At 63.5% G+C, this 12,446-nt stretch overlaps 1 protein-coding gene across 1 annotated transcript; it reads left to right on the top strand.

Annotated features, from left to right (window-relative positions):
- The first annotated feature begins 1,529 nt into the window (after positions 1 to 1,529).
- Positions 1,530 to 6,958, top strand: GNAT1 (G protein subunit alpha transducin 1). Its single transcript, XM_059664689.1, has 8 exons — positions 1,530 to 2,155; positions 3,799 to 3,841; positions 3,970 to 4,111; positions 4,212 to 4,369; positions 4,447 to 4,575; positions 4,728 to 4,857; positions 5,032 to 5,185; positions 5,294 to 6,958. Exons 1-8 carry the CDS (start codon positions 2,050 to 2,052, stop codon positions 5,482 to 5,484), a joined length of 1,053 nt encoding a protein of 350 aa, XP_059520672.1. The 5' UTR covers positions 1,530 to 2,049; the 3' UTR covers positions 5,485 to 6,958.
- The last annotated feature ends 5,488 nt before the right edge of the window (positions 6,959 to 12,446 follow it).

The raw sequence follows: 12,446 nt of genomic DNA, 5'->3' as shown, positions 1-12,446 counted from the left end.
CTTCAGTGCTGAGCGGGGCCCTGGCCGCCTCAGTCTCCTGGTGGCAGATAGAGTCGGGCATGAGGAGGCAGCCAGGTTTCTGGAGGGAGCCAGGCGGGGGGCTCGGGCCCTGGAGGGAGCCTTGGGAGCCCAGGTTTGGGTCTTGCGATGGGGGGTGGGGAGTCTCCAGAGCCTGGGAACCCAACACTCCAGGCTCAGCGGACCCCATCCCAGCAGCGCGCCTTGTCCCGCCCAAACGCACGGCACAGACCACAACCCCAGGGCTGCGTGCCTCAGGGAGACCTAGGCAGGGCCCAGAGCAGGAGCAGGGAGATGGCCCCACCCTCCCTCCCCATCGGGGGCCAGACCAGCCCCGGGACTCAGTTTCCCCCGCTGACAACAGACCCGTAAAACAGTCTCTGGAAGCGCCTGGCCACCCCTGCTGGTCAGAGACCGTATTGCACTGAAGTAAGTACACATGCAAACAGGCATGTGACTACATGCGCACGGGTATTCACACGCACACATGTACATGCCCACGGGCACATAGGCAAGTGCACACTAACGTGTACATGCATGCGCATGTACATGCATTTGTATATCCGTACACACACACAGGGCAATCCACACGTGTGTATAAGCGCATGTGTGCACGAAATGTACAAAAGCACACACACGCACAGTTGTACACAAACAGGTGTGCCTCGGCACTCAAAGGCACACATAGACACACATAGGCACACATGTGCACTAAAGTACAGACGGGCAGACGTGTGTCATGTCATTGCCTACGTGGTGCCAGCAAAGGATAGACAGGCCGCCAGGCACACAGAGCAGGCGTGCACCCCACCCAGTCCACGGCATCATGGCAGGTCGGGGCGCTGCCAGGTCCCGCCAGCCTCCGTGGGGCACACATGGAATGTCCTCCTTTGCCTCTTGATGCCTGGAGAGCAGAGCACTTCCTCATGCCAGAGTCACCCAACTATTGCCAGTCACCTCCTACGTGTGAGTCACCTCCATGGGTATCCTGGGTTCCTTCAGCTCCTCCATCAGCTCCTCCTCCCTCAGTCCCTCAGCTTCTCCCTCAGCTCCTCCTCCCTCAGTCCCTCAGCTCCTCCTCCCTCAGCTCCTCCCTCAGCTCCTCCTCCCTCAGCTCCTCCCTCAGTCCCTCAGCTCCTCCCTCAGTCCCTCAGCTTCTCCCTCAGCTCCTCCTCCCTCAGCTCCTCCTCCCTCAGTCCCTCAGCTCCTCCTCCCTCAGTCCCTCAGCTCCTCCATCAGCATCCTCAGCTCCTCCCTCAGTCCCTCAGCTCCTCCCTCAGCTTCTCCCTCAGCTCCTCCTCCCTCAGCTCCTCCCTCAGTCCCTCAGCTCCTCCCTCAGCTTCTCCCTCAGCTCCTCCTCCCTCAGCTCCTCCTCCCTCAGCTCCTCCCTCAGTCCCTCAGCTCCTCCCCCCTCAGCTTCTCCCTCAGCTCCTCCTCCCTCAGCTCCTCCTCCCTCAGTCCCCTCAGCCGGCCCCTGGCCCCTCCGTTGGCACCTGGCACTGATGATGTGGGCGCTCTCCCCGAGAGCAGGCATGAGCACAGAATGAGAGTGCAGAGCCCAGTGCTGGGCAGGGGGCAGGTGCTGGTGCACGCTTCTCCCTCTACTCCCTGCTGCCAGCCCTGCCCCATGGCCCCCACGCCTTGGCTCCCCTTTCTGAGCCTGGACCCCACAGAAAGTCTCCCTGCTCCAGGCAGGGGCTGGACGCTCTCAGGGTCTCCCGGAGGATGTGGGGAAGGGAGTGGGGTGCAGAGTCAGCAGTTGGGGGATTGGGGCCACGCTAGCCCGATTAGAAGGGCTGGGGCTGAGCTCCATTCACCTGTCCTTGTCTCTGATTGGCTCCTGGGTACCCCCAGCACCCAAATCCACTAAGCAGCCCCGCCAGGGCCTGCACAGCTCTGGGGAGCCAGTCGACTGCGGGCACAGTCCCGGGGCCAGAGGGTGTCCGGGAGGCCGGAGGCTGGCCTGAGCCTGGCTCTGGAGAGCCGTCCATCCGGAAGAGCCCACGGACGGCTTCCCCCCGGCTGCGGGCCATGGGGGCTGGGGCCAGCGCCGAGGAGAAGCACTCCCGGGAGCTAGAGAAGAAGCTGAAGGAAGACGCCGAGAAGGACGCCCGGACCGTGAAGCTGCTGCTTCTGGGTAGGAGTGTGCGCCCAGGGGGCCCTGCCACGGGTCAGAGGCCTGGGGGCGGGCGGGCCTCCCTCCCGGGAAGCAGAGTGAGCCTGTGACAGGGCAGGGAACAGAGTGGGGGCCCTGGCCGGCCCTGGCCGGCGGCATCCTGGCTCCCCCAGGCTGGGCATGCCCTGCAACCCCCTCCGGAGGGCCCACCGCAGGCAGCCGCCCCGGAGAAGTGTGTTCTAGCCACTCCTGCAGAGGTGTGCGGCGGGCACACTCGCTCTGGCTGGGGCTCAGGAACCAGGGCCTCCTGGGAAAGCCCACAGCAGGGCTGCCCCCTTGGGAAGGAGGCCTCAGTCCTCCTGAGAGTGGGCAGCCCCTAGAACAGCGGTTCTCAACCCTCCTAACGCCGCGAACCTTTAATACAGTTCCTCACGTTGTGGTGACCCCCAACCATAAAATTATTTTCATCGCTACTTCATCACTGTAATTTTGCTACTGTTATGAATCGTCATGTAAATATCTGACATGCAGGATGTATTTTCATTGCTACAAATTGAACATCACTAAAGCATAGTGATTAATCACAAAAACAATATGTAATTATATATGTGTTTTCCGATGGTCTTAGGCGACCCCTGGGAAAGGGTCGTTCGACCCCCAAAGGGGTCGCGACCCACAGGTTGAGAACCGCTTCTCTGGAACCACCTAGACTAGAGCAGTGGTTCTCAACCTGGGCTGCACAGTAGAATCACCTGGGAAGCTTTTTAAAATCCTGGTTTCTGGGCCTCATCCTCCGGGAATTCTGTTTCTTTGTTGTGGGGTGGGGCCACAACATGAGTAACAGAGAAACAGAATTCCGGAGGATGAGGCCCAGAAACCAGGATTTTGAAAAGCTTCCCAGGTGATTCTAATGGCAGCCGAGGCTGGGAAGCACTGCCCTAGAGCCACACACAACCCCAGAGCTTTACTGCAGGTGGGCCTGCAGGGCAGCTACAGGGGAGGAGTGGGGCTGAGGCCCAGGGGGAATGGGTGAGCCCACGGCCCCGTGGCAGTGAGGGGACAAGGGGTGCACCCAGTGTCTGGAGGCCTCTGCCACTCCCCAGAGGAAGAGATGTTCTGAGGGGTGCAGGCTCCACCCAGGCTCTCTGGATCCAGAGACTAAGCCAGAAATCCCATTAACTGTGCCCAGCGCCGTGTCAAGAACAGGCTTACGGAGGCTGTCAGCTGTCCCCCCTCCCACCCAAAGGCGCTAATGCCCTCTGAGCCTCAGGGAGACACACACACCCCCACCTTCGCCCAGGGGAGAAACTGGGCTGACCCGGCTCAAATAATCCCGTGCTGCGGTACCAACTATGTCCACAAGGTGGCGCTCCAGGCTTTCTTTTGGCTCTCGAACTAATAGCCTGCGTGCCCGGGGTTTGGAGGTGCCCCCGCACAGCGGAGGTCGTAGGGAGTCCCCCTCCGCCAGTCTTCTTCGGACACTCCTGACATTTGCAATCGTTTTCCTGCCAGGGTGTCAGTGCCTTATTTTGGGAGTGAGGGGGAAACAGGTGGGACCGAGGGCTGGCGGGCGCTCTGGGTCGGCCTGGCCTCAGGGGTGGGGAGGGGGAGGGTGAGGAGGGAGGTGCGGTCAGCGCGGCTCAGCGGTGGGGCTTCCCTTCCAGGGGCTGGCGAGTCTGGGAAGAGCACGATTGTCAAGCAGATGAAGTGAGTGTCCCTGCCGTGGGAGGCCGCGGGGGTGGGGTGGGGTGAGGTGGGGCGGGGCGCGCGCACTGGGCCCGTCCTTCCCCACCCGACCGCGAGGAGGCGCTGACCCCGGCCCGCCTGGGCCGCAGGATCATCCACCAGGACGGGTACTCGCTGGAAGAGTGCCTGGAGTTCATCGCCATCATCTACGGCAACACGCTGCAGTCCATCCTGGCCATCGTGCGCGCCATGACCACGCTCAACATCCAGTACGGAGACTCCGCGCGCCAGGTGCGCCAGGGCGCGGGCTGGGCGGGGCCTCCGCGGACTCGAGGCGCGGGCCTGGGCCCAAGTCCGGGTCACGACCGACCCCTCCCCCTGTGTCCCCCAGGATGACGCCCGGAAGCTGGTGCACATGGCGGACACCATCGAGGAGGGCACGATGCCCAAGGAGATGTCGGACATCATCCAGCGGCTGTGGCAGGACGCGGGCATCCAGGCCTGCTTCGAGCGCGCCTCGGAGTACCAGCTCAACGACTCGGCGGGCTAGTGAGCGCCGGGCGAGGCGGGGCGCGGGGCGCGGGGCCGGGGCGCCTGCACCCACCCAGCCACCGGGGTCTCCGCAGCTACCTCTCCGACCTGGAGCGCCTGGTGACCCCGGGCTACGTGCCCACCGAACAGGACGTGCTGCGCTCGCGTGTCAAGACCACCGGCATCATCGAGACCCAGTTCTCCTTCAAGGACCTCAACTTCCGGTACCCCCCCGCGCCGGCGTCCGCGCTCCGGGGCCCCTGCCCGCGAGGTCCCCGCGTCTGGGGGCGCCCCCGCCAGCCTCGGGAGGCGAGGGGAGGCCTGTGGGCATGTCGAGGGGGCTCGAGGCTCGGGCTCAGGCCCCGCCCGCCCGCAGGATGTTCGACGTGGGCGGGCAGCGCTCGGAGCGCAAGAAGTGGATCCACTGCTTCGAGGGCGTGACGTGCATCATCTTCATCGCGGCGCTGAGCGCCTACGACATGGTGCTGGTGGAGGACGACGAGGTGGTGGGTTTCCAGCGGGGCCGCGTGGGAGGGGACCGCGTTCGGCGCCGTCCGAGGAGGAGCGGAGGCAGCCAGCAGCCCCGCGGAGCGGGTGGGGGAGGGGGAGGCCGCCCGGAAGCCTCGGCGCGCAGAGGGGTGGGCGGCCGCGCCCGGTGCCCGACAGCCCCGCCTCCGCAGAACCGCATGCACGAGAGCCTGCACCTGTTCAACAGCATCTGCAACCACCGCTACTTCGCCACCACGTCCATCGTGCTCTTCCTCAACAAGAAGGACGTGTTTTCCGAGAAGATAAAAAAGGCGCATCTTAGCATCTGCTTCCCCGACTACGACGGTGAGGTCCCAGCCCGGCCGCCAGGCGGCGCCCCTCCCCACGCCGCGGCTGCGCTCCTCCGCGGACCGAGCGGGGCTGGGAGTGAGCGCCCCCCACCCCCCCACCCAGGGCCCAACACGTACGAGGACGCGGGCAACTACATCAAAGTGCAGTTCCTGGAGCTCAACATGCGACGCGACGTGAAGGAGATCTACTCCCACATGACGTGCGCCACCGACACGCAGAACGTCAAGTTCGTCTTCGACGCGGTCACCGACATCATCATCAAGGAGAACCTCAAAGACTGCGGCCTCTTCTGAGGTGCGCTCCCCCCTGTCCCCTGTCGGGCCCCCTGACCTCTACGCCCAGCCCATCCCCACTCCCAGCCACCTCACTCCAGCCCCACTCCACCGCCGGACCCCCAGCTCCCCTCCCCCTCTGCTTCCAGGCTCCACCCCCTGCCGCAGGCCCCGCCCCTGGCCCACAAGTCCCACCCACTTCATCTCTTGGGACCCGGCCCCAGTGCCCCAGGTGTCCTTGCTTCCAAACCCACCTGCACGGTGTCTCGGCCACAGCCCAATTATGTGGGGGCTGGGGTGCTGACCAGGTCCCTGAACCCATGCATGTGCCGAGACCCTGTCGCCCAGCCACCCCGGCCCCAGCCTGTGGCCCCACCAGCCTCATACCCCAAACCCTGCGTCCCACTAGCTTGCAGTTCCTGTCCTTCCCCTGAGGCTCCCGGGCCTCCCAGAGCCAGGTGCCCCCAAGACCAGCTCTGCCCTTCACGGCCTGGCGGCACTGGCCGCCGGACCCACCGCAGCCAGCCCCAGCTAGGAGCCAGCAGGACTTGGGGCAGCTGGAGCACAGTGACTCAGCAGTGGCCGGCTGACCAATCTCCTGCCGCCCTCCCGCCCCAGGGGGCCCGTGACTCACCCGGTGGGTCTGGGCTCCGCAAACAGCCCTCCCTCGCAGAGTTCCAGGCACTGCAGGGGGCAGGCGGGATCCCTCCTCCCAGCAGCCTGCTGATCACCAGCCCGGCCCAGCCTGCCACCTCCATGTGACAAGTCTGACACCTGTCCGCCCAGCGGCCAGTGACTGTCCCTCCCAGGCGCTTCAGGGGTCCAAAGTCGAAGCCAGCCCTGGCCCGGGCGGCTCCTGCACATGAATTAGTGACTGGGGTCAGGCCTGGAACCCCTGGGTGCCAGGGAGAGACTCATGCTAGACCCTTCCCCACATGCCAGGCTCAGAGGAGCCCCTAGCCCCTTCCCCCACAGCTCTGCACCCTCTGTCCTTGGACACCAGATCCCTGCCCCACTCACCCACCCACCCACAGTGCTCCCGGCCAGCCGGTCAAGGGGATGGTCTGTGAGGGAGGGTGCTGTTGACACCCACGGTGGCCAATGGCCGAACTGTCCTGAGGGGTGGCTGGGGCAGAGTCCAGCTCCATCGATCAGCCCCGGCAGAGAAGTTGGAACAGGATGGAGGCCCCGAGGGTCCATCAGGTGGGGTCACAAGCAAACCAGGTGACCCTGGTGGCTGCCAGCAGCTTCTCTCGCCCTTTCTGTTCAGGGCTCATTCCCTGGCAGGCGTAACAGCGCCATGCCTGACCTGTCAGGGACAAAGCCTCATGTCCCCTCATCTCCACTCCCTACTTCTCACCAGCACCGGCCCTTGCTGGTCCCATGGGCCGGGCCTCACTGCAGGCGAGGGCAGGAGCTGCTGTCCCTCGAGCTGGCGCAGGCCTCGCCTCCCACCCCCCAGCTAGACGCACTAGGCAATAAACCTCCACATCGGCCCGCTGTCCTTTCTTGGGGCGAGGGGGGCGTTAGTTATCGAGAGTCATGGGTTGCCGGGGTCCAGCCCCAGCAGGTCCAGGGGTCCCCAAAGGTGTGGACGGAGTCGGCGAAGAAGGAATGACACGGAGATAGTGTTCAGTTGATCAGCAGCCTAGCCAGGATCTCCAGCCAGGATCTCCAGCCAAGTTCTGGTGTTTATTGTCTTGTTACATCCGTATTTATACCAGTTGATTTTAATCCTGTCAATTTCTATTGCAAAGGGAGTAAAGATTATGTAGCTTAAGCATGATTGTTCGTAGTTAAAGTGATTAACTACCCGCCTGGCACTTAGTTAAGGAGTTTTATCCCCTCCCTGACTTCAGGGAAAAATCCCTACCTGGGGAAACAACCTTTCTCGGAGAGGTGACCTTGGTTAAAACACACAGCGCTAAGGGGAGCAAACATATTAAGAACAGTATGCTATATATGCCAGGTCCCTTGAAACATATGCTGTGCAGATGTTTATTTCCTGCAGCGACTGTGTCAAGCAGCAAGGATGGACCGGCTTCCGGCAATGGGTTTATATGAAGTGCTGGTGCTGGTGTCAGGCGGCCATGAGACAGTCCCTTCCAGGTGGGAGCACCTGGCTGCCATGGCAGGGGGCACTCAGGGACCAACGTGTGCCTCTTGCTGGGGCGGGGCGGGAAGGGGGGGCGGGAGGAGCCACGGGCAATGTTCACAGGGACCATCTTCAATCAAGAGGGAGTTTTGAGGTGGAAGCGCATCTTGAGGGCACAGCAGGGCAGACACGGCCCAGGAGGGGGGGGCGGGGGCAGTTCCCTGGAGCAGGAGCAGGGAAGGGGCCTGGGGTGGGGACAGCGGGGAAGTGCCAATTGCCAGCAGGGGCCTGGGCGGCAGAGGATGCTGGCTCTCAAAAGCCCCTGGAGCGAGGCACCATCGCTGGGTCGCTGGGCTGGGGCTGGGGGAGGCATTACCTCTGGTGCGAAAGGTAGGGTTGGGCCAAAAATGTCAATAATCAAATCATACGTTAATGCGATATTTTAAAAAATCAAAACGGCTGCAAAAAACCCATGTGCACCAAATATCAGAATCCTGAACAAAGACCGAATCCGAGAGGCCGGGGCGGCCGCGGGCGCCAGGTGGGAGCCGGGCGCAAGGAGAGGGGACCCTCCTGTACGCGCTCATGCGTTTTCAATGGTTCATTTTCTCGCGTAACTTTAGTTGGAAAAAGCATTGAAATAATTGACAGTCGGTATATATTTTTTTTCGCTTGACAGTAGGTATATTAAAATGCAAAATATTGCCGAAACCGGTTTGGCTCAGTGGATAGAGCGTCGGCCTGCGGACTGAAAGGTCCCAGGTTCAATTCCGGTCAAGGGCATGTACCTTGGTTGCGGGCACATCCCCAGTGGGGAGTGTGCAGGAGGCAGCTGGTCGATGTTTCTCTCTCATCGATGTTTCTAACTCTCTATCTCTCTCCTTTCCTCTCTGTAAAAACTCAATAAAATATATTTAAAAAAATGCAAAATATTACTTTAAGCTTAAATATTTCACTGACACCTAAAACCATGTATAATTTTATTTTCCCCATTTTTATGCAAACATGATCATCAGTGATATTTTCCAAATCTGCTTCTAGAGAAAACGAATCATTAAAATTTGTGATGAAAACACATACAGGGGCACACATGTTTCCTGGGACCAGTGTGAGTGGGCCGGGGGTCCACGGGGAAGACGTGTCCTCGTTCCCCCGTGGGGCCAGCATCCGCAGGAGTGGGGCTCAGCGGCAGCGTCCGGGTCTGTTGGCTCCGTGCACCGTGCACGTGACGCCCCTGGCAAGCTGGGGCTGATGTCCAGGCCTGTGCTCACGGAAACACCAACCAGGAGGCCGCTGGCCATTGGAGCGGCGGGGGGGGGGGGGGGGGGGGGGGGCCGGAGGCGCTAGAGGGGAGAGGAAGGTGCCTGGACCTGAGCACGGGGTGGGGGGACACTAGGTTAGGGAGCCCAGGACACATGTGGGCACCACGCCGGTGCTGCTCAAAGGCCTGAGGGGAAGATGGGTCTCGGGCCAGTGGGTGAGGGCCCCCGGGGGGGGGTCTTGGGCCTGGCCGAGCGGGGCTGTCCTCTCAGCCGGGCCCCTCTGCCTGCGCAGCGGCTGGAGTGAGGTGGGCGGGGAGAGGCGGGACAGGACTTCGAGGGACAGGAAGACGAAGCTGCGAAGAGCTGGAGGTGGTGGCTTGGAGGGGGGCCCGTGGGGTCTCCCCAGAGCCGCCTGCTCTTGGAATAAAGGGAGTGAGCTCCCCAGCCTTCCTGGGCAGGGTTCAGAGCGAAGCCCAAATACCAGGAAGGGCTGGACCCCCCAGGGATCCCCGTCCATGCAACCTCACCCCTATGCCTGGCCCTCACCCCTGTCCCCGGGTCCCAGGGCTGGGACGATACTGGCCTCAGATGCCCTGTCGTGGCTGGCCAGCCTCCGCGGCCCACTCAGCGCCCCAGTGCGACTACACCCTGGCCCCCAGCCCGGCAGAGGCTCCGAGCTGGCCACGCCCGGTGATGTGGGCCGGGGCGTCCACCGAGGTGCCCAGGCCGCCACCATCCGGCCCGACCTGCGACGTCAAGGTGCCCCAGGGCGCTCGCGGCCTTCAGCTCTGGCTCTGGCTCTGGCGGGACTCACCGGCCAGCGCTGAGCAGAGATCAGACCAGCCTGGCGGGCGGTGAAGGCCACTGACGTCAGGATCTGATTGGGCAGCCGCTGGGGGCTGGGCCCTCCCCACGGCACTCGCTTGGCCCGTGTGACTTGGGCTCATTAAGCCGCTTCAGTGGCCAGAGAAGCTGGGGCCAGGTCTGGGGGGGAGAGGGAGGAGGGCACACAAGACTGGAGGACACGAGGTCAGCAGCTCTGGGGACTGTGGCTGGGGAAGGACTGACTGGAGAGGAGGGTCCCTCTCTCCTCCCCTGAATGGTGCCAGCTCAGCCCCTCCTCATGCTCGCGGAGGAGTGTCCCAGGCACCAGGCGGGAAGGGTAGTCAGCTGTAGGCGTGGGTCCCGAACCCGGGAGCATGGAGCCCCAGAAACCCCCAGCGTGACTCCAGGCCCATGTCCTGCCCAGCACACGGCCCTGCACCTGTGGGTGCTCATCCCGGCTCACACTCCCGTTTTCCTGTGGCCGAGCTGTTTCCTCCATCCAGGCGCCCGGCCCCCCGGCCCCCCGCCCCCCCTCCTCAAGACAGGTCCCCTGGCAGCTTCTCCAGCAGCAGCTTTTCTGCCCACCTGCAGGGGCCTCCCTCCAGCCGCCTGGAGAGAGAGGCCTGAGGCTGGGCTTGGGAGACAGCAGGCGAGAACGGCCAGAGGTTCTCACAGGTGACCTTCATCTGGGTATTGAAGGATGAGTAAGAGTTTGCTCAGGAATTGAGATAGGGTGGGGAACAGGAGGGCAAAGGCCTGGGGAAGTGAAGGCAGAAGTGGGAATGGTTGCCTGCTGGGCTGGGCGGTGAAGGTGGAGAGGCCAACTGGGAGGAGGAGCAGGGGGGGGTGTGTGAGGGGGCGCCTGCAGGGGTCCTGTGGGAGGGGTCAGTGAATGACCCTAGGCTCTGGGGAGGACCAATGGGGTGAAGAGTGACCTCGCTGGCAGACAGGGCCTGGGCTCAGTGTGTGGCTGGTGTGCCAGGGGAGGGTGGCATGGCGAGAGGAGGCTGTCTACCCAGAGGCCCACAGGACAGGACTAAGAGGGAGCAGAAGAGCGAGGGGTCCAGACCCTGGAAGGAGGGCCGAGCAATCCTGGGCCCCTGAGTTCGGCCTAGGGCCTGGCAGGCTCTTGGTCGGAGATGGGGAGGAGAGGGAGGCTGGGCTGAAGGCTGAGATGAGCCATAAAGCTCCGCCCCGGCTTCCACTCCAGGCGGCTGCCCTCCACACCCGGCTGCAGGGACAGACGGACATTCCCTCTGGTCCCTGGGAGAAGGCGCCGGCAGTTCTGAGCCACATCCTGGCTGCCAGCTGTCCGGCCACCACAGGCTGGGCTGGGAGCTCGGGCAGGTGGCGGGAAAGGCTGGGAGCTGTGTTTGCCCTGGCCCCGGCCCAGGCCCAGCATCAACAAACAGGCAGCCCCTCCCCCCGCCTGGCCTGGCCCGGGACCCCACATCATGCCGGCGGCCTCCCACAGCAGCCCGGCCCCGCCGCCCCCGCCCCTGCACTCTGGATTGAGGACCTAAACACCCACATGCCGAGTGACCTTGAGGCCAGGCCTGGCCCTAGTGGAAGTACCGGCCCTTTGCAAATGGCTCCCGTGAGCACCCAGGGTTCTGTGGGTGGAGATGGGCCACCCCGAGACCCTGGTCAGAACCTCTCCATCTGACTCTGCCCCCCGGCAGTCCTCGAGCCCTTTGGGAGGGTGAGAGTCTTGGGGTCCCTCATGACCAAGTCAGCTCTGATCTGGGAACTCCACCAGCTCCAGATCAAGAGGAAAGCCGGTCCCTCCATCCTTCAGCTGAGGGAGGGCAGAGTGGGGGGGGGGGCGGTTCAGGCATGGCCCCTCCTTAGTGCCTATCTCTAGCCCTCCCAGGCCTCTGGCGCTCCAGCCAAAGGACACTGAGGCACACTGAGACTTGGCTGCAGAGAGGTTGTGAGTCAGGAGGAAGAGAGTCCGGGAGTCCTGACTCCCCGCACAGGGAGCACAGGGGTTAGGCGTCCCCCGGCACCAGGGCGGGGGGCACACAGACACAGAGGCACCCAGGCGGGGGACGGCGGAGGCCACGGGATTTGCAGGGTCTGAGCCAGTGGCTGAGAAGCAAGGCCACAGCTGCTCTGGGAATGCACCCCCCAGCTCACCTCCGAGGTCAAGGCCTCCCCCTGCTCCCTGCCGGCTGGGCCGGGGGCCTTAACACCCACCACCCACCTCTGGGCACCAAAGTCTTGGGTGGGAAGCAGGGAAGGGTGGTATGGGAGCCCCCAGACCAAAACAGGGCCACCCCCAAACCCCTTGTTCCAGGGCACCAAGTCCCAGGCCCACTTCCCACAGGCAGACTGACAGCTGTCGCCTACTCAGAGATCAAGAAAGGGGGACATGGCCGGGGAGGTCCCGGCAAGGCAGGCGCAGCCAGGCCCAAGCTGAGCCGGGCTCCCTCTGGTCCCCGCAGCTCCGGTCCCATCTGTTTAGCCTCAGTCGCATCTGAATGTCTGGGATGAACACAGAATTAATGCAGGGACCCTCCCTGCCCCCGCACGCACCCCTACCCCACCTCTGCTTGGCGAGGGTGAGGAGGTGGGAGGCAGAAGGCATTTTGTGGCCACGGGGTGTCTGCAAGCCCCCGTTCGTGCTCACGCATCTCTCACTGGGCTGAGCCCTGCGTCCTTACCAGTCCCCGCTGCCCTGGGCTGGAGAGCCCACCCGGCTCAGGGAGGTGAGGGCAGCCCGTTTCGGGGTGTAGGGCAGTGGTCGGCAAACTGCGGCTCTCGAGCCACCTGCGGCTCTTTGGCCCCTTGAGTGTGGC

Source organism: Myotis daubentonii, chromosome 14 (assembly GCF_963259705.1).
Source record: "Myotis daubentonii chromosome 14, mMyoDau2.1, whole genome shotgun sequence".
In the NCBI taxonomy this organism is placed as follows: Eukaryota; Metazoa; Chordata; class Mammalia; order Chiroptera; family Vespertilionidae; genus Myotis; species Myotis daubentonii.
The sequence above is the reverse complement of the archived record's forward strand: the minus strand, read 5'-3'. Positions and strand labels throughout refer to the sequence as shown.

Bases quoted from the DNA above. Each gene is read 5' to 3' on its own strand.
- GNAT1 (XM_059664689.1), top strand. From the start codon at position 2,050: ATGGGGGCTGGGGCCAGCGCCGAGGAGAAGCACTCCCGGGAGCTAGAG. The intron at 4,112-4,211 runs GTGCGCCAGGGC...TGTGTCCCCCAG, and splicing joins ACGGAGACTCCGCGCGCCAG to GATGACGCCCGGAAGCTGGT. The intron at 4,858-5,031 runs GTGGGTTTCCAG...CCGCCTCCGCAG, and splicing joins TGGTGGAGGACGACGAGGTG to AACCGCATGCACGAGAGCCT.